The 20,800-nt window shown below is 35.4% G+C and overlaps 1 protein-coding gene across 1 annotated transcript in view; it reads left to right on the top strand.

Annotated features, from left to right (window-relative positions):
* Positions 1-282: 282 nt before the first annotated feature.
* Positions 283-20,800, top strand: part of LOC107585661 (SHC-transforming protein 3-like) — a 39,232-nt gene continuing 18,714 nt past the window's right edge. The window contains exons 1-6 of the mRNA XM_016272773.1: positions 283-2,781; positions 11,157-11,227; positions 13,828-13,891; positions 16,371-16,490; positions 16,576-16,629; positions 18,565-18,616. Coding sequence (XP_016128259.1) covers positions 2,218-2,781; positions 11,157-11,227; positions 13,828-13,891; positions 16,371-16,490; positions 16,576-16,629; positions 18,565-18,616 — 925 coding nt within the window. The 5' untranslated portion in view covers positions 283-2,217. The remainder of the gene's footprint in view (positions 2,782-11,156; positions 11,228-13,827; positions 13,892-16,370; positions 16,491-16,575; positions 16,630-18,564; positions 18,617-20,800) is intronic.

Genomic DNA, 20,800 nt, shown 5'->3' with positions numbered 1-20,800 from the left:
AGAAATACATTCAGAACACCTTAGCAACTGTACAGTAACCACTCACAGCACCCTTGCATTCTTGTGGTGACTTTTGCAACAAGAATCACAACTGAAATTTTCCTCAAGAAATGCACAAATCTAGTTCCTTTTATTTGTTTTTGCTGCCTGCTTTTAATTTCCAGATCAACATACTGCAAGCAAACGGCTCAGCTGTGCTGGCCGCATCATATAATTCAGTCGATTCAGTTCAGTCTATGTTCTTTGATCAGCCTTCATTCATATGAATGTGCAAAATGTGCACTCAGGAGGGGCCAGTATATCAGACTGTGCAATTGAGCATCGCTGTTCTCTTCCGAAAAAGGCGTGCATCTCGCCAAGATGCGTTTTAGAAGCAGGTTGCGTGCTTTCAGGAGTTTAGAAGCGATGCAGCCAGCAGTACGCAGTGCTTTCGAGTGAGAATGGATTCTCCCATCACCTGTGATTCAAGTGGTTTGCCCCACTATTCAGCCACCCTACCCTGAATGAGTCATCCTGCTCTTCCCTGATTGGGCAGTTGGGATCCATCCCGAGGGATTGCCGTGCAGAAAGCTGCCGAGGCCTGACTTCATTCACAGAAACGTCGGTATGCCCGTCTGCCTTTCCATTCACAGCCAGCCTGAATCATTTTTGCCCACCATCCTCTCTTCCTCTCCTCAGCATCTTTTTTCTGCATCACTGTGACAACAGCAAGCGAGGAGCACTTTTAACGCTTTGTCTTAGCGAAGAAGACAATCCCTTCCTCTCTCGCTCTCTCTCTCTCTCTCTCTCTCTCTCTCTCTCTGTCTTTTCTTCTTTTTTTTCAATTTGCAGGCAGGCAGAAAAGCGAGACGCTGGGAGGGACTGCAGTGCGTTAGCCGCAGCAGTACAGGAAGCTTGTGAATGACTGCCGCTTCCCTGTCACGAGCTCTTCTGGACATTTTACATGAATGGCTGTTTTTTTGCTGCCTTAATGTCACGGGCTTCATCCCGTCGGCTGCTTTTTAATGGGGCCGGGAGATCTGACATCACTATTTACAGTTGTATCCCCGCCGAATCTGGATGGCGTTTTAGTGAGATCGAATCTTGAGGTTGTGTTTGAAAGGGATGTTTAATTATTCAACAAAGCCCATTGAGGAGCAAAGCTCAGCTTCTTTTGCCTTCTGTAGGGGGGGATATTCGAGTGCTGGCGTGGATGGATTTATGCCGACGTTTCGTAGTACGTAAGGAAGAACAAATGTGACAAACAAAGAGATAAAGCCGTATCGGTCTTGTGGTTTAAATTCAAGCACATTTGAAACTTGCCGTTAACAATGGCGATGGATAAGCGAGGTAGAACCAACCAGATTGATGCGGTTGCGGGCGAAAGGTGAACGCTTTCAAATATTTCATGTCATTTTGGTAGATTATCATTTCTCAATCAACGGCAAGTCATGCAACACACCTTTTCACTAGAGAGCCTTGCTTCTGAATTCAAGTAAAACTGCGATTGCGTGTGCGGAAAATTAGCGATCGCCATGCACGGCGACTCAAGTTTCATTCTGTGTGGCGTACATGTGATCCAACAACACGCACGGTACTTTATGCATTGAATTATGTCAGTGGACTGATTTTGATTCTAGTTTATTCTGACTGAGCTCGGATTTCACTACAGTGATCTGTTTATCACATCTTTTCCGTTCTGTTTATTCGGACTGAATAAAAGCGAGAGGTGTTCCTACGGCCAGGGCGAATTTTGAGAATTGATTGGTTCTACCGAGCTGTAAGTGGGAGTTTTTTTGTAACGGAAAGTGCTCTGCAGTGTTGAGTGAGTCTTTTGTTGAGAAGGGTCTCTCTCTCTCTCTCTCTCTCTCTCTCCGAGTGAGTCATGCATGTTCAGGGATCTGCCAGGATGCGGGGGGGGAGAGAGACATCTCTTCACTAGAGCTCTGTCTCTCTCTCTCTGCCATCTCTGGCTCTCTATCTCTGTAGAGGAGCGACCTCGCGCTGCTTTTCTCTCTCGTCGTCCTCTGTCTCTATGGATTCCGCGTTTTGTGGTTTATTTTTGGTCCCCGAGCTCCTGCTGCCGCTGCCGCGCGGCGTCGGATTTTCCTGACGGCCACTCGCTCTCTTTCTTCGAACCCTCGAGGACGCTTTCTCGGCTCCAGCATGCTAAAGAAGTGGACGGTCAGCTGGGAGTTGGATGTGTCTGTTCGTGTGTAGGCTGGCACACCGAGGGGAATGCTTCACCGTGCTAAATACAACCGATTCCGGAATGAGTCAGTGACGTCTGTCGATGAGCTTCTGCACGGTCTCTCCATGAACGCCAAGGTCTCGGCCGTCCCGCCGTCGCTGCCCGTGGGCGACCCTCCGTACGCCCGGCCAGCCGAGGTCTTGCTGCCCGACCCTGCTGAAGAGTCCGGCACCTTTTGCACCCTCATCAACAAAGTCTCCAACCTCAAATTCGCCAACTCCTCTGGACTGCTGGGCATCAAGGGCCTGCCGTCCGCCGTCAAGGACCTGGCTGTGTCCAAGCTCCAGGGAGGAGCGTCAGGAGGCGGATCCGGCAGCCCGGGCTCGTCTGCCCTCCCTGCGACCTCTGGAGCGCCTCACGCCCCGCTGGAGCCCGGCTCGGCCAGCTCGGGGAAGAAGGGCAGGATGGAAGAGTCTCAGCCCGGCGGAGAGGGCTGGGGCCTGGGAGGGACGGGTGTCGCGGGCTGCAGTGGGCTGGTGAATAAGCCTTCTCGTGGATGGCTGCACTCCAGCGAAAAGATTTCCGGACCTGGAGTGACGTATGTCGTTAAGGTAAGATCCAAATGCTTTCTGTCTTCTGCGTTTCCCTTGTTGTTTTCCATCCATGTGCCGGTACAGAGAGGATTATGTGTACGATTTGGAATAATGCAGGTCGCCAGTGACTCGAAACGGCACTGTTACGTTCACAAGTGACCATAAAAGCACAGAATGTTCCTCCACATACAGTACCATGTTTACATGCCGTCTGTTTCCTCTTGAGTCTTACATGCATGTGGTGGTGGGCGGTATGAGGCAAATCGGATTTTATATTACAGTTAAAAAAATAGGTGGAAATTAATTAATACAGTATGAACTAAATAATCATGTTTGTTTGAGTAAATGACCAAATTTAGAACAAGTGAAGATACTTCATCTCATTGGATTTGATTTCTTTGTTGGAACTTGATAGAAACAAATCAAAAGGATGATTATGCATAACCAGTGTTTAATATTTTATAAGTGAAATTAATATCATAAGCACCTGTAATTCAACCAGGGTACTAAAATCATAACCAAACATTACTTGAAATAAAGTATTATACTTAAAAAAAAAACTAGTTTCCAAGGAACCACATTTTCATTTAATTTAACTTGATGTACTACAATATCTAAAAATAAAACTGAAATAAAAACCAATATAAACTATATGATAACTAATATAAACTATAAAATAAAATAAAAAAAACTATATAGACACATTAAAAAGAAAATAAAAATGGCAAAAACACACAACTAAATTGCTAAAACTAACTAAAATTAATAAAAATACAGAAAAATGTAAAAATAAAAACGAATCCGAAATATGAATAGTATCTCAGTGATACTAAAACAAAACATCAGTTAAATTGAATGTGGAAAGTTGCAAGTGTGACATTGATCAAGCTTGTCTCAGTCTACATTTTTCATATTCCTCATCGTTAAAATTAAATCACATTTATTTCTATAGCGCTTTATACAATACAGATAGTTTCAAAACGGCTTCACATTAATAAACAGGAAAATAATGTTAGAATGTTGTAAAATTGGCTGTAAAGAAGCTCTAAAGAAGATAACAGTATCATTATTCAGTTCAATAACAGTGTCGATGTTGCATGTAAATAAAATGAAACAGTCTTGTACAATCATAGCTTTGCAAAATAGCTTTATTTAATTAATTATATACAGTATAGCATGTTTTTACCATAACACAGCCTTACACGCATGTGTATTTCAGAGACTTTGACTGCCTTTGTAATATAACATAAGTTCAGTTATCCATCTTCTCTATGTACATTGTTATTGTGATATATTCTCTGCTTTCCTTAAATATCACAGACATAGTGGTTCAGTTGTCCGTGCGACCACTTATTTTTTACCTCTGCCGATTTGATCTATTCAAATTAACTGCAAGTTTATCACATCAAAAGGGAAGTGCATGCAAATCGCGTAACCACGGTGACCAGTTACCAGACCAGGGGGATGTTGTTCCGGCTACAGTTCTGTTACTGTATCGTCTCCGGGGATCATGACGTGTGCAGGACAGAGCACCTATTCTTGTCCACATCTATATGCAAAGACAAACATGATAACTTCAACAGTCAAAAGATCTTGATTCGTGCAAATATGTGCACGTATGCCATGTTTAGCATGCATTTAGCACCTGCTTTCTGTGCATTTGATTTAAATGCATAAATATAATTATGTGTATGTATGTATGTATGTATATATATATATATATATGTCGTTCATTAAGGATTTCCCGAAAACACTTGAAAACTCCGTAGGGCATGTACATTTGTCTTCTATACATGCATTATACAAATACCAACATCATTGTCTCCTTTTAGGGTCGTTTGCTGACATTTTTGAGATGTTTGTGCTTTAAAGGGGTCATATGACGTTGCTAAAAAGAACATTATTTTGTGTATTTGGTGCAATGCAATGTGTTTATGAGGTTTAAGATTAAAAAGCACATTATTTTCCACATACTGTACATTATTGTTGCTCCTCTATGCCCCGCCTTTCTGAAACGCATCGATTTTTACAAAGCTCATCGGTCTGAAAAGCGTGTGCTGTAAATACAACTTAACCACTGATTTGTAGTTGTGTCCTCTATTGGAAGGCCAAACTAAGTAGTTTTCGCTTTCACAACGAAACACACAGTGCCTTCACGACATGGCGACGATGGCAACAATACTACAGCGAGGATAAAAGTTACGCCTTCTTTCTTTGCGTGAACATTTGGGCAGTGTTATGCAAATCTTCCCACATAGTGACGTAGACATGTGGGGGTGTGTTTAAACGAGGCGTTTTAGGGGGGTGTGGACGAGTCTTAGCTTTTATAAAGAATATCTCTTTGGGTTTGAGACTTTAGTCTTTGCAACTTTAGGGATCTTATCTATTCACGAACAGCTTGTAACACTCTAAAGACGAAGGAAAACTTGAAATGTGACCCCTTTAATAAGTGCATTTTAGTTCCGTTGTACGAACATATTTGTATAACAGACAATGCGTATTGACCTCAGATCTTAAGGTATCATGTATTTTAAGCGTATCGTCTAATGTGTTTACGATCATATAAACATGTTCACGGCTCCATTGAGCTAAAGGTGACTCGGATTCGTGCAGCATGAATCATACATTATTCCCTTCTAGCTTTTTTCCTTCTGAATAGACAATTGCTGTAGAGGCAAAACACGAAGCGCCAGCACGACTGAATTAAATCGTTCAAACCGGCGTGCAATTGATGGGAACTAAATTGATGTGTTTTATTATCTATGACGAAGGTCTCTCTAAGCATTTAACGTACAGAGAGTGACAGAGAAAGAAAAGGACAGTATTTCTAGCTCCTTGTTTGAGTTTGATGTGTTTTGGTAAGAGTTAGTTGACAAAAGTTAGCGGTGCCCCTACTAAACCCCTCTGGCGTCCCTTTGCAGGGCTGAATGTGTGTTATTCTTTACAGTTCACTTATTGAGTGACCCTGTGCATGAACGCACACACACACACACACACTATGCTCGATTTCACTAAAAGGACAGCTGCTGACATTGACTGCTTTTCAAACACACGCGACCAGCGTTCAGACAGACTACAGACATTAGGTCCAGCCCTTGCTTGATTAGGTTTATAAGTGAAAATTTGTAAGCTTAATATATACATTTTTTTATTAAAAGCAATAATGCACTTAGGTCATGCTGTGTTGTGAATATATAGCACACATTCCATATTTTTGACAGTATAGTGAGTCAATTAATTTATGTGTGTTTTGTGCTGTTCTGTGTAGTTGTTGATACATTTATTAAGATCCGTTGTCGTTCTGTGAATATGAATGTAAAGTAAATTGCTGTTATTTTGTGTATAGCATTATGTCAGCTATTTAACTAACTTTAACTTTGCTCCTCAACATTTCTTAACTCCATGACAGTATCTGAGTATAGAAACTGATTGTAGAAGAAGACAGTTCATGCAAAAGCCCCCTGTTGGCATTGCCTAGAATACAGCATGTACTTATATATTTCAAAACACAGCGACATGAGAAAATGAACTTGCAAAGCCTTTGCGTTTTCATACTTTTGTAGAGTGTTTTGGGCCTTAATTTTATGGGAAAATGATTTACATTTCTATCATTTATTTAAAATTATTTACGTTTCTTGTCATTTTACTGTCTTTGATTATCATGGCATTTTGTATTGACATTGCAGTTACAAAACATGAAAAAAGTTTAAAAAATAAAATAATATTGCAAAATATATATTTAATGTTACAATATATATTAATTGATTTAATTTTCTGTCATTTATTTAAATTAATTTTACTGTCTATAATTATCTTGGCATTTTATTGTCAGCTCCTAGAAACCTATAGGTGTAATAACATTTTTTATTTTATTTTTTATTTTATGGTCATTGTACCCCTAGTAAAAAAAATACTAAAATGTATTTGAAATACATAAATTTTTTATACTACAAATACATGTACATGTTTAAATACCCTGCAGTTGCACTTTTATTATATCAAACTGGTAAACTTAAAGTCTGCTCAATTGGAACAACTAATTTTGTGCTTAATGCATTTAAGTAGTGCTGAAATATACTTAAGTATATTTGATATTGATAAAGTGTAGCTATTGCAAGTATATTTCATGTACACTTTAAATATTTTGCATTAAACACTGATATTATACAGAGATCATACAAGCCTTATTAATAGTGATATTAAAGCACATTTTAAGTGTAATATTAAGAAATGTGAATTGTGCAATAAAGAAATATTCCAAATAAAGTTTAATTATAATTTTATATTAGTAGGTGTTAAGTGATATGTCAATAAATATGTAAATGGTTTTGAAGAATACTTACTATGAAATAAATTTATTTTAAATTAATTATGGCATTTTTTTTACTAGGGACTATATTTAGTAGCTACTTCCTTGCAGTGACAAAAAAAAACATGAAAAAAGTATATAAAAAAATATATTGTCCCAAAATGTATATTTAATGTTATTTTAATTATAATTATTTACTTTTCTGTCATTTATTTAAAGTTATTTACTTTTCTGGCCATTTTACTGTATGTTGCTGAAAACCTATAGGTGTTAAAAAATATTGCAATATACATTTAATGTTAAAATATATAAATATATATTTAATATTAAAATATATATTGAATCATTTACTTTTCTGTCATTTCTGATTTGACGTTTTACTGTGTTGTAGACACTTCTTTGCGGTGACAAACAACATGAAAAACAAATGTTGCTGAAAACCTATATTTATGTCATTATCTATATTGTTATTATTATTATTTTTACATTATGCTTACACACAGAAGCAAACATTATTTTGTCTAATACAATCAGTCAATAAGCTCAAAGCCTCCGTCATTGTTTTCAGCCAAAACATTGCAGTGACTCATCGTCCGCTTCCGGCCTCGTTTCCTTTCTGCGCTTTGAGTCGTACACCAGAGTAAATTTGGGCAATAAAAACGAGGCAGTGAGGAGATAATTTTCCATAAAGCACTTGAGTAAACTTAACTAATCAGCATTTGCAGTGTTCCTGGAAGAATGTGACGGTGGGTTCGTCGGTCCTCAGGTGGGTTACTGCAGGTGACATTTCATTTAGTCAAGGAAAGTTGTAGTGAGACTGAATGAGTGAGTCATGCAGCATTGAGAGATCAGTGAGGTGAGAGGCTAAATAAAGCAGAGATGTGTTGATGTGTGATGTCATGGTTTATGGATAATGTCATCGACCGGAGAGGAAGTGACACGTTCTCCACGGATGCCTCATGCGTAGCTCGGTTTTGATACGCAGCTGACATACAAGTGTGTTTGCTGTAGGGCTGCATGATATTGGAAGAAAACTCACATTGCGATATCTTTTTTTTTTGTGCAATATACATGTATATTGCAATATGAAATAAAAAATCACCAGATGACTTGAATAGCTCTATTTGGGGAAAAAAATCAATGATTGGTGTGATTTTGTAAGTGAGCAAATCAGCATAGAAAATAACCAAATTACAAGCATAGATATATATAATAGAACAAAGATACAAATGAAATGTTTTTCAGGTAAGTCTAACAGTATTCAAGTACAGAAATTGAATAATCAAACGTAAAATAACACTGCATAGTCTTCACTGTAAATTAAATCTAATAAATCTGTGTTAAAGCTACCAAAGTGATTTTTCTCTGTGTTTTGTTGTTTTATTAACATTCATGACACAGAAAGCCTCAGGAACATTAAACTGCTGTCATTATACTGTTACACATCCCTTTTCTTTCTCAATTGTTTACCTTCACCTAAGCCATAAGCAACTGTGTTTACAAGGATACTTGCAGAGACATACATTTTGACGTAATTTCGCACATATGTGTCATTTCAGGCACAAACAGACGCGGAAGTGAACGGAATTCGGTGTTCATGTGCATCTGCGTGGCTCTCACCGTGTCTACACCGGACGCGACAAAATACTATGAACCCATTATAATCAGTGATGCTGTCTACACTGGATGCGGCGCGACACAACAAATCCCCGATAGTAAACTGATGCCTCGTTCTATTTGTGACGTACAGACACAAAGTTCAAATGATTTGCATCGGTTGCTTTGTCGCGTGCAGTGTAGACACTGTGTCTGTGTGTGAGCAAAGAAAATGATCAATATAAATATAACGATCGATGTACTAAACAATGCCACATCGCGATATTGATGCTGAAATGATATATCATGCAGCCCTAGTTTGCTGGCTGTTTATCTATAATGATTTTTGGATTTTATTGATTTTTATAAATTTTATTTGAAGGATTTCGAATTTAAGATAAAATAAAATGAGACGAATCCTGTAAGTTAGAGCATATATTTTTTTAGTGTCATTTTTTTATTTATTATATTTTATTCAAGAAATTCATATTTCGTTTAGGATTAGGGTTTTGAGTTTGAGATCCTTTAGATGGAGCATACATTTCTTCAATGTCTTCTCTCTCATTTTTTTCTTTTGTTGTTATTCTTTTTATTTTATTTTATTTATTATTACTTTAATACTTAATACTTTCTTATACATAGTTCATAGGGTTAGGATTTTGAGCTTTTTATCCACCTTATTCTTCAACGTTTTGCATTATTACGCAAAATTACTGTTTGCATTACAAACCAGTGTGTTCATAATTAAGATAATACATTAAAATAATATGGTAAGACACACCAACTTTCAATATCAAGCAGCAAAACGATCTGTTTTGTACAGCTAAAAATAGCTGGAAGTGAATGAGACTGGAAGCTAGACCCATAGAATTTACAGGGAAGAATAAGGTGGATAGATTAAAGAATAAAAGAATATGAGATGAATCATTAATTTTTTGCATTTGTAGTGAATCATTTATTTTTTTATTTAATTAATTTAATTTAATACTTTCTTATTTGGTTCATTTAGGGTTAGGGTTTGAGCCTTTTATAGATTAAATATGAGAATAATCCTTAAAGCTGAAGCATGCAATTTTTTCAGTGTCCTTTTTTTGTGGCTTTTTTAGTTTAATATTTTTATTTTATTTATTGTAATTAATACTTTAGTTCATGAAGGGTTAGGATTTTGAGCCTTTTATAGATTAAATAATATTAGGGGAATGAATATGTTTTTTTGTTTTTTTGCTTTTGTAATTAATCCTTTTTATTTTATATATTTTTAATGATTTTAATTAATACTTTCTTAAATAGTTCATGTAGGGTAAGTGTTATGAGCTTTTTTATAGATTAAAGAACACAAGATTAATCCTTAAAACTGCATTTTTTCAGTGTCAGGTTTTTTTTTGTTGCTTTTGTAGTTAATCATTTTTATTTTATTTTAGCATAAATGACAGACTCATTTTACACTGAAATAAAACAAATAACATCCATCCACTCTTACCAAAAAAAGTGAGTTTATGTGAAAACATTTGATCAGATCAGACACGATAATACTGTGGTTTAGACCAAATCACACCTGAAATTACACTCTATGATTTAGAATTACTCTGTTTTATTGTTTACTGTTTAATTGTGTGTCTGCATAAAAGTGAGTTTAACCGGCGTGTCAGTGTGTGTGTTTTGTATGTGGATGTGTGACATTAGTCAGAGGTGGTGTGTGTGTGCGTGTGTGTGTGTGTGTTTGTGTGTGTGTGTGTGTGTGTGTGTGTGTTTGTGTGTGTGGATGTGTGACATTAGTCAGAGGTGGTGTGTGTATGTGTGTATGTGTGTGTGTGTGTGTGTGGATGTGTGACATTAGTCAGAGGTGGTGTGTGTATGTGTGTGTGTGTGTGTGGATGTGTGACATTAGTCAGAGGTGGTGTGTGTGAGTGTGTGTGTGTGTGTGTGGATGTGTGACATTGGTCAGAGGTGGTGTGTGTGTGTGTTTAACAGTGTGAGACTGTAGACGAGCAGATTAAAGTATTAACGAAATAGTTCACCCAAAAAATGAAGACACTTTCATTAATTAATCATCACCCTCATGTGGTTCACAACCTGTGTTTATTATTATTGTTTGTACAATGACTGTTCATTATAACCACAGCATGTCAAGCTGCTTAAAGGACCAAAACCACCTGCTGATGTGCAATGTTAGCACAGACACGAGGCCAAAATGGACACAATGTTCCTGTTTATGGATGAATGAATGTAGTGTATGTTGCAGTCAGTGCTGTTCAACACATCACACACTCACACAGCACAATATTTCACCTGGAAAAATACAAGACTACAGACATGTCTAAAGAAATTAGGCTTAATTTTGATATCATGTTGACTTTAAAGTAATCAGTTGAAGTTGGATTGAAAATTACTGTGGTTTTTTATCACACAGTGAGCAATAACAATATCTAGTTTTGAAGAAAAGATGATTATGAGCTGTTCTAATCACATTTCTGCACTTCTTTTTCAGTATTTGGGCTGCATTGAAGTTCTCCGGTCCATGAGATCCCTGGACTTCAACACACGCTCACAAATCACACGGTAATACAACTCTCTCTGTCTTTCTACAAATTAAAAAATATAACACAGTCACAAACGTTTTCATTTTATTTTGTGCAAGGAATTGTGGGTAATATTAGCTGAAATAGCATGCACAGATGCACACTTCCCATCATAATGGTTAATTTGGTAATATTTTAGTGTATTGCGAATTGCAAATTACTATTAATGAATTACCAATTACTGTTTAGTTTTATGTGAATTGGGATTCAGTTATGCTTTCCATCTAATAAAAAAAAAAAGATAATTTATAAAGTTTCCACAGTTAGTGAAATAAATGAAAATATCTTATCTAAATTTAAAATTATTTATTATTTTAGGTATATTATTATACATATTATTATGCATATTATTAATACATTTTAAGTAAATGAAAATAAATAGTAGTGTAGTGTACTTTAGTTTGTTGCTAAATCTATTTTATATAGAAAAAAACTATAAAATTGAGATACAATTACTGTTTTACCAACTCTGAGTGCAAATATAGATTAATATGATTAATAATCACAAAATAAAAAGATTTAATTATCTGCCCTTATTTTCCTAGGTTTTTATTTTATTTAACAATTTATACATTTATTATTAAATAAAATTAATTAAAACGAAAAACATTTACAAAAAGGGTACAGATCACTTTGTTTGCTTATTTGTTTGTTTATTTTTTAATAAAATTATTTATAGAAATAAAAAAGGGCACAGATAATTGTATTTATATTTATTTACGTTTAAGAATTCATTTTTATTTATTTATTTTATTTATTTGTTTGTTTTTTGTGACTTTAAAATAACGATTAATCGCATCCAAAATAAAGGTTTTTGTTTACATAATATATGTGTGTATACTGTACATTTATTATGTATATATAAATACACACACATGCATGTATATATTGTAGAAAAATTTAACGTTTATATATTAAACAAATTTATATATGATATAAATGATATGAATATAAATATATACATGTAAATATTTTCAAAATATATGCTGTATGTGTGTGTATTTATGTATACATAATAAATATACACAACACACACACATATATTATGTATAATAGCAAAAACGTTTATTTTGGATGCGATTAATCGCGATTAATCGTTTGACAGCACTATTTTAAAACACAGCCTAAGGACTTTTGTGAACTAAATGAACCAATTCACTAAAATGATTCGGACTTTCCAATTGTACATATGACAGAGAGGACATTGGGGAGAGTGTGATTCAGATGTTGTTTTCTCTATTGTATGTTTCTCTTTTATGTTTATATATTTATAAATATTTATGTTTGTCTGTTGTTTTGCTGCTAAATCACAGTTAATGGCTTTTGTACGCTGCTTTTTGGTTGCTTTACGGTTACATCACAGTTAATGACCCTGTGTGGCGTTACATGACTGCTATCAGCTCTTTCATGGCATTTTTATGCTTTTTCTTGATTTGAATCCGCAGCCAAACACTCATTTATTGTTGCTAAAATGAGTGCGTGAGATGTGAATGTGTGCTGATGAGTCATTGCGTAACATCAGATCGGATCCCAGCGGATGCTGCTTGTTTATTGAACGCTGGGCTGTGTGGGCCGCTAGCATTAGCAGCGCTGGAGATGACATGTCATATCCTCTTTTCTGCCTGACTTCCTGCTGTAGTGTTCACAGGAACACACCAGCCGTTCCCGAGCGCTCTCTGGACACAAGGACAGGTCCAGAAACTGAGCTTGAACGTTGAACGTATTGTGTAAAACATTAAAAGTCGATCAAAATCGATGTGTCAAGAACATGTCCAGAAAAAAATAAGGAATTATATTTTATCCAGCTTTTAGGAGCATTCATATTTATTGCATTGTAAAGTTATTGTAATTACATTTTTTAATGACTGTTATTTTTTAAATTCCCAATTATTGCTATAATGTAAAAAAAAATGTATACAGTATGGTAGAATTGGTAGCATTGCATTTATGCTTACTTAATTATGCTTACTTAAATGTACTACAGTAATGAGCGTCTAGTGAAAATCAGCATTAATGAGATTAGAATTGTCTAAAAGCATGAAAAGAAAATGGGGAAGATGTGCCTTATTGCTATGAAAAGGAAGTCACAGTGCAAAATAACAGTTTTGGTATTAAAATATACTTTATTTTCTTTCCACTATATGTATGTATATATTTCCTACTGACACACTACAGCAAAAGATAGAAATAACTGACTTAAAACTAACTCGTGTTCTAATAATTTTGGCCACCATACTGTATATATGTATATGAAAAATATAATGATCTGCACTAATTTTTCTTAATTCTATTTATATAATATTTTATATTTTGTGTAAAGTATTAGTATGGTTATGTTATTGTTTATATTTATTAATATCAACCTTCGGCAACCCTGTTCTCTGGATGTCGTCATGAACAATAAAAAATTCTAGATTCATATGCGACGATCTTTGGGCCAGATTCACAGAAAGTGATCAAATGGATCCCAGACTGAATGCCGCTGCAGTGCCACTGTTTTCACACAGCATCTTGACAGTTGCTGGCTTCTGTACTTCAGAATTACTCACGTCTTCATATTTTTGTAATTTCTCTCGGCAGGGAGGCGATCAGTCTGGTGTGTGAAGCCGTCCCTGGTGCCAAAGGAGCTCTGCGCAAGAGAAAGGTACAGTCAGAATGTGTGCAAATATCTTAAAGCAAATAATAAATGCATTTGAACATAAACTTGTTATATTGCAATGCATTTAGCTTTGAAAAAGTCTTAAAAGTACAATATAAAGCCTTGTAAAGTTGGACTTCGAACTTTTTTGCATTTTGGCTCATTTGAAAATGCTTTCAGCCAGGGTTCTTAACATTTTTGTGCCTTGAAATAAAATAAACATTAAGTGATTTAATATAAAATTATATACTTATAGTTGCAGAATAAAATAATTATTCAGAAGAACATACTTAATCTTTATTTGAGGAACATGATTTTGGACCAGTGAGATTTCAGTGTGGACAAAGCTATTCAGTTCAGGACAAAAATGAGTGAAATAAATTAAAGTAACAGTGCTACAAATTAAATATAAATATAATAAGACTTAATACAATATGAAATAAAATATTAAAATATAAAATGAAATTATTCAGAATATATTTAATCTTAATATAAAATTCCTTAAGTGATTTAAAATAAAATTATTTACTCAGCTAGCTGCCAAGCCAACATTTCTCATTTTTGTTTAGTTTGACTCTAAGTACTAAAATAACTAAACCTAAAACTGAAAATAAAATTAATAAAAACTATATACAAAAAAATTAATACAAATAAAATAAAATGAATAAAACGGAGCAAAATTACTAAAACTTTAACAAAAATTATGAAAATACCTCAAAGTATAAAAATATATATATTTTTAAATATTAATAAAAACTATAATGGCATATCAGTGATGCTAAAATAACATTGCTTTCAGCTACCAGTAAGAGTGTAGTACTCTGATCTCATACATTTTACCATTCTTAAATCCAATCCACATACTTCTGCATATTTACCCTAACAAATCAGCACAGAAAATGTGAAAAAGTCTGCAGATTTGTCTTAGCTTGAGCAATTATTGCTTTCCATGAAACCTGACCGTTTTCTAAGACAACAATGTGAATGAAGCAAATTGAGTTACGTTGAATTTAATTCAAAAACACCAGAGACGAGCAGAGATAGAGAGAGCTATAGATTATTGCACATGACAACAGGAAGTGGTCAGAGGTGGAGGTTATTGATGCAGATGGAGAAATATAAGACGGAAAAGGAGGAATAAGTAAGGAAAAGACTAAAAGAGGAGCATCAGAAGGTTTGGAGTGAGATAAAGACGGTTAGAGATCAAATAAAGGCTGGAGAAAGAGAAATGGCGTGCTGCAGTGTGTGTGTGTGTGTGTGTGTGTGTGTGTGTGTGTGTGTGTGTGTGGGCATACTGTTAGCACGGTGACTCATTCTGTACTGAGCAGCAGTAATCAGCCCTCCTGCCTCCTGCTGTGTGTGTGTGTGATGCACGTTTGCAGCCATGGAAAGGGACGTGTGCGTGCGGATTTTAGGAAAGCTTTAAAGCGTGCCGTGCCATGCCGTATGTCCCGATTTAATGACACAACATTGGATCGATTTAGCAAACAAACACAGAATGATGCATTGCATGCGTGATTTTTATTTGATGAATGTTCTTCCATTTTGTTATATGAATGAAGACTGACTGGAGTGATTTGAATTGAATTTCAGTTTCATTTTAGTGTGTTAGGCAAAACACTGCATTCTAATTGACAAAGCGTTTACAGCTAAATAAATTAGTAAAATAAAGTAAAATAATACTACTACAAATGAAGTCTCAGTATAATGAAAATAAAATAATTTAGAACATATTTAATCTATATTTGTGGAACATGATTTTGGAGCAGTAAGATTTCTCTGTGGACGAAGCTATTATTCAATGCAGAAAAAAAATTGTCAAATAGATTAAGTAACAATGCTACAAATGAAATATCAGTATAAGAGAATTAATCAAATACCGGTATATATATATATATATATTTTTTTTTTAAATATTCAGGAAATATTTAATTTTATTTGTGGAATATGATTTTGGACCAGTAAGATTTCACTGTTCACATTAGCTTCTATTCAATGCAGGACGAAAATTAGTAAAATAAATTATAAATAAAATGATAAAACTACAAATTAAACATCATTATAATAAGAATGAACACAATTTTAAATAAAATATTAAAAAGAAAAGAAAATAAAATTGCAAAATTATTTAGAACATATTTCATCATTATTTGCGGCACATGATTTTGGATCAATGAGATTTCGCTGTGGATGAAGCTACAATTCGAAGCAGAACAAAGCAATATATTAAAATAAATAAAAATAACAGTACTGCAATAATATAATAAATTAAACAAGTCATTTAGAACATATTTATTTCATCTTACCTTGTGGAACATGATTTTGTGTGGATGAAGCTACGATGTCGATGCAGAACAAATAATTATCAAGCAGTCTAAGAAATAAGCAATCATCAAATTTTGCAAACTTTATCACATGTAAGAAGTTAAGAAGCAATTAAGAAAGCCTGAAGATGAAAACCTGAGCCTGTGTTGCTCTCTCTCAGCCTCCCTCGAAACTCCTCTCCAGTATTCTGGGCAAGAGTAACCTGCAGTTTGCTGGTATGAGTATCAACCTCAACATCTCCACCAGCAGTTTAAACCTGATGACACCGGACTCCAAACAGGTCCAGAAACACACTTCTCTCCTCTCTCATTCTCAGGATGCAGTGTTCTATTGCAGATGAGTGATGCTCCTTCCTGTTTCCACAGATAATAGCCAATCATCACATGCAGTCCATATCCTTTGCCTCCGGTGGAGATCCGGTAAGACTTTACAACATCACACCCGTGATTCATTCTTCAGCTGACATTCAGTCTCACCACACTGCATGGCAAATCTCAGAGCGCTCCGAAAAACGAAGCTGTTTAAGAGCATATCCAGTAGAACAACTTTAGTGTTTCTGTTAATAAAGGACGGGGCCAATAATAAATATGTTCTAGTGGTATTTATCTTATTTGTAATGTTTTTTACACCAAAAGCTGTGCAAGTTAGCTTTTAGCGATTATTTATTACCACCATTATTTTCACTAAATAAGCTACTGTACCTTTAAGACTTGTGTTTAATAATTTAATTACTTCATTATTGCTAGTTTCTGCATACTTGTTTTTTATCAGGTTGCTGAATATTAAATAGATGTTGATATGTAAATATGGTTGGTCATATGCTAATGAGCTCATAGGTGTGATGCCACAATCATGACAGTTTCACAAATTAGCAATTCAGTTCAGTTCAGTAGATTTATTTCAGTCCTCATACACTATTCCAAACAATTATATGTAATTTTACATATTAACCCGAAAAAGGTGTAGGCTGAAGCCTTTTTGCGGTTTTTAATATATAAATGTGGGCGGTCATATGTTAATAAGATGTGACGTCATTATCATCTCAGTTTCAAAAATTAGTAATTTTTGCTGTTTGTAATGTGTAAATTTGGGTGGTCATATGATAAAGAGATCATAGATGCAATTTCATAATCATGACAATTTCATGAATGAGTCAGTTTTGCAGTTTTTAGTATGTTAATGTACAGTGCCCTCCACTAATATTGGCACCCTTGGTAAATATGAGCAGAGGCAGCTTTGAAAATAAATCTGCAATGTTTATCCTTTTGAGTCATATGCTAATGAGCTCATAGGTGTGATGCCACAATCATGACAGTTTCACAAATTAGTAATTCAGTTCAGTTCAGTAGATTTATTTCAGTCCTCATACACTATTCCAAACAATTATATGTAATTTTACATATTAACCCGAAAAAGGTGTAGGCTGAAGCCTTTTTGCAGTTTTTAATATATAAATGTGGGCGGTCATATGTTAATAAGATGTGACGTCATTATCATCTCAGTTTCAAAAATTAGTAATTTTTGCTGTTTGTAATGTGTAAATTTGGGTGGTCATATGATAAAGAGATCATAGATGCAATTTCATAATCATGACAATTTCATGAATGAGTCAGTTTTGCAGTTTTTAGTATGTTAATGTACAGTGCCCTCCACTAATATTGGCACCCTTGGTAAATATGAGCAGAGGCAGCTTTGAAAATAAATCTGCAATGTTTATCCTTTTGATCTTTCATTCATAAAGTTCACAAAATTCTAACCTAGCACTGAAGTAAAACTATGGAAAGTGGGGGGAAAATCTCATTATGAAAACGTGAATGGGTCAGTTTAGCAATTTTTAATATGTAAATGTGGGTGGTCATCTGTTAATGAGCTCATGGTTGTGGTGTAAAAATATGTCAATTTCATGAATAAGTTGTATTTGCCGTTTATAATGTGTAAATGTAGGCGGTCATATGTTAATGAGCTCTTAGAGGTGATGTCATAATGACAATTTCATATAATAGTCATTATTGTTTTGATTGTGATTTCATGAATGAGTCAGTTTTTCATGTAAATGTCATAATCATGACATGTTCTGGTCTTTCAATATTAAAGTATGGATGGTTATATGTTAATGAGCTCATGATGTCATCATGACCATTGACAAATGAGTAATTTTTGTAGTCCAGTTTCAATAATTAGAGGATGAGTTGTGAATTTCAACGTACGTAATACATCAAACTCATTTCAAAAGTGCAAGAAATATCCTGTTTGCCATTATGTGACAGCTTTAAAGAAACATGCTCATAAAAGCATGTAGAAGTGGAATTAGCTCAGTTTAGCTTTGAATCATTCTCTGTGTCTTCTATCAACAGGACACGACTGATTACGTCGCTTATGTGGCGAAAGATCCTGTTAACCGGAGAGGTATTACTCCCGTCTTTTTCTCTGCTGCATGCTCTGATGATTTGCATGTCATTTTTTGGATGTTAAAATACTTTCCAACTATAAGTAATCCTTTCTTAGGTTGACTTCTTAAAGGAATAGTTCACCCAAAAATGAACATTTGCTAATATGTCCTCACCCTCAGGCCATCCAAGATGTGGATGAGTTTGTTTCTTCATCAGATTTGGAGAAATGTAGCATTGCATCACTTGCTCAGCAATGGATCCTCTGTAGTGAATGGGTGCCGTCAGAATAAGAGTCCAAACAGCTGATAAAAACATCACAATAATTTACTTTGCCTTTTTAACTTCACTTTGGCCAAAATAATTGCCCTTAATGATGGATTTGTTTCTTACAAACACAGCTTTTGGCTTCACTGATGGACTGGAGAGGTGTGGATTATTGTGATGTTTTTATCAGCTGTTTGGACTCTCATTCTGACGGCACCCATTCACTACAAAACAGAATAACTATTCCTCCAATAGACTAACACAGTGACTATGAAAACATTACAGGGCCTGTAACTAATTTCTCTGCAGAACTAACCATACCAATTACATGACATGTTTTTGGTGGATGGTGCAGAACTGATTATGTTCTTGTTGGTCAACCACAGTTTTAGCTGTATGGCTCCTGAGGGCCATTTCATTGTGTTTACCACGCTGGGCCGTCCTGTAACGCCACATTCACAAACAAGCGTGATTGATCAGTCCACCACAGCCACATTTAGCATCAGAAAATCAATTTCTGTGGCTGTTGTATCTCGGTCTCTTTTCATTTCATGGATCTTTTAACTTCCTGTCAGCGCAGAGGCCACGTTTTAAAACTCACGCTGTACTTTCTAATGCATTTTCGATGTTGTCAGAGGAAAGATCTCGTAATGAACACTTTATAGCGGAGTGAGTCAGCAAATCGGCATCCGTTCCCCATCTGCTGATATCTAATACTTCAGCATGCGTGTGTCTTATGTTTGTGTATCTGGCTGAGATACAACTATTTGAAAATCTGGAATCTGAGGGTGCAAGAAAAAATGTATATTGAGAAAATCACCTTTAAAGTTGTCCAAATTAAGTCTTCAGCAATGCTTATTACTAATCAAAAATGAAGTTTTTATATATTTATGGTAGGAAATTATCAAGATATCTTCATGGAACATAATCTTTACTTGATATCCTAATGATTTTGACATAAAAGAAAAATCGATAATTTTGACCCATACAATGTATTTTTGGCTATTGCTACAAATATACCCGTGCTACTTAAGACTGTTTTTTTGGTTCAGGCAGGGTCACATTCATCTATTCATTTTAGCACCCTTAAGGTTTTCTTCCTCTGCAACATTATTAGGGGTTCAAGCACGAAGTGCTGAAACCCTATTGTAATTGTTAGGATTTTTAATTTTTTTTAAATTATTCTTCTTCTCCCCTAAAACTGATCGTGCAGGCCAAACCGTACGGCCTAGAGACTTGAAACTTGGCCAAATGATAGAGCTCAATTTGGGGAGAACCTATCAAAGTTTCAGCCCAATCGGCCAATAGGTGGCGCTACAGCGCAAAAAACTAAAATTTCAGACATTTTTGGCCCTAACTCGTGCACCTTTTGTCGTAGACTCAAAAATTTTACATCGTTGCGATCCTTGGGTCAGATTTTCTCAGATTTTCTCTAGGACGCACGGTTTTTCCGTAAAATTGACCTATATCCCAAACTTACTTTTGCGAACTAGTCCTAGGTTTTTCGCCTGATCGGAACCAAACCACTGCAAAAATATTCGGTGGACATTGAATATCAATAATTATCAAAAAAAAGTTTAAATTTCGATTGTTGCGCGAAACCGTTCCCCAAAAAGCATCTATGCTAACGTTAGCCAAATGTTATTTTAGGTATAACTCTTGAACGGAATGAGATATCTTCACCAAACTCGGTACACATATGTATGAGCTCAATCTTTGGTCAAATAAAAAGAATTGCGCACCTCTGCCACTTGGGGGCGCTATAAGACAGAAAAAAACATAAATTCAGCTATAACTAGGCAGCCATTGGTCTGATCGACTTGAAAATTGGTATGCAGCGTCTTGGTCTAAAGTGGCACGAGTGCCTATGAGGATATTTGCATATCTCAAAAAACATGGCCGCCATTGGCCAAAATCTTTTAAGCACCTATTTGAC

This window comes from Sinocyclocheilus grahami, unplaced genomic scaffold, assembly GCF_001515645.1.
Source record: "Sinocyclocheilus grahami isolate Dianchi unplaced genomic scaffold, SAMN03320097.WGS_v1.1 scaffold73.1, whole genome shotgun sequence".
Classification (NCBI taxonomy): Eukaryota; Metazoa; Chordata; class Actinopteri; order Cypriniformes; family Cyprinidae; genus Sinocyclocheilus; species Sinocyclocheilus grahami.
This window is presented reverse-complemented; position numbering and strand designations above follow the sequence as displayed.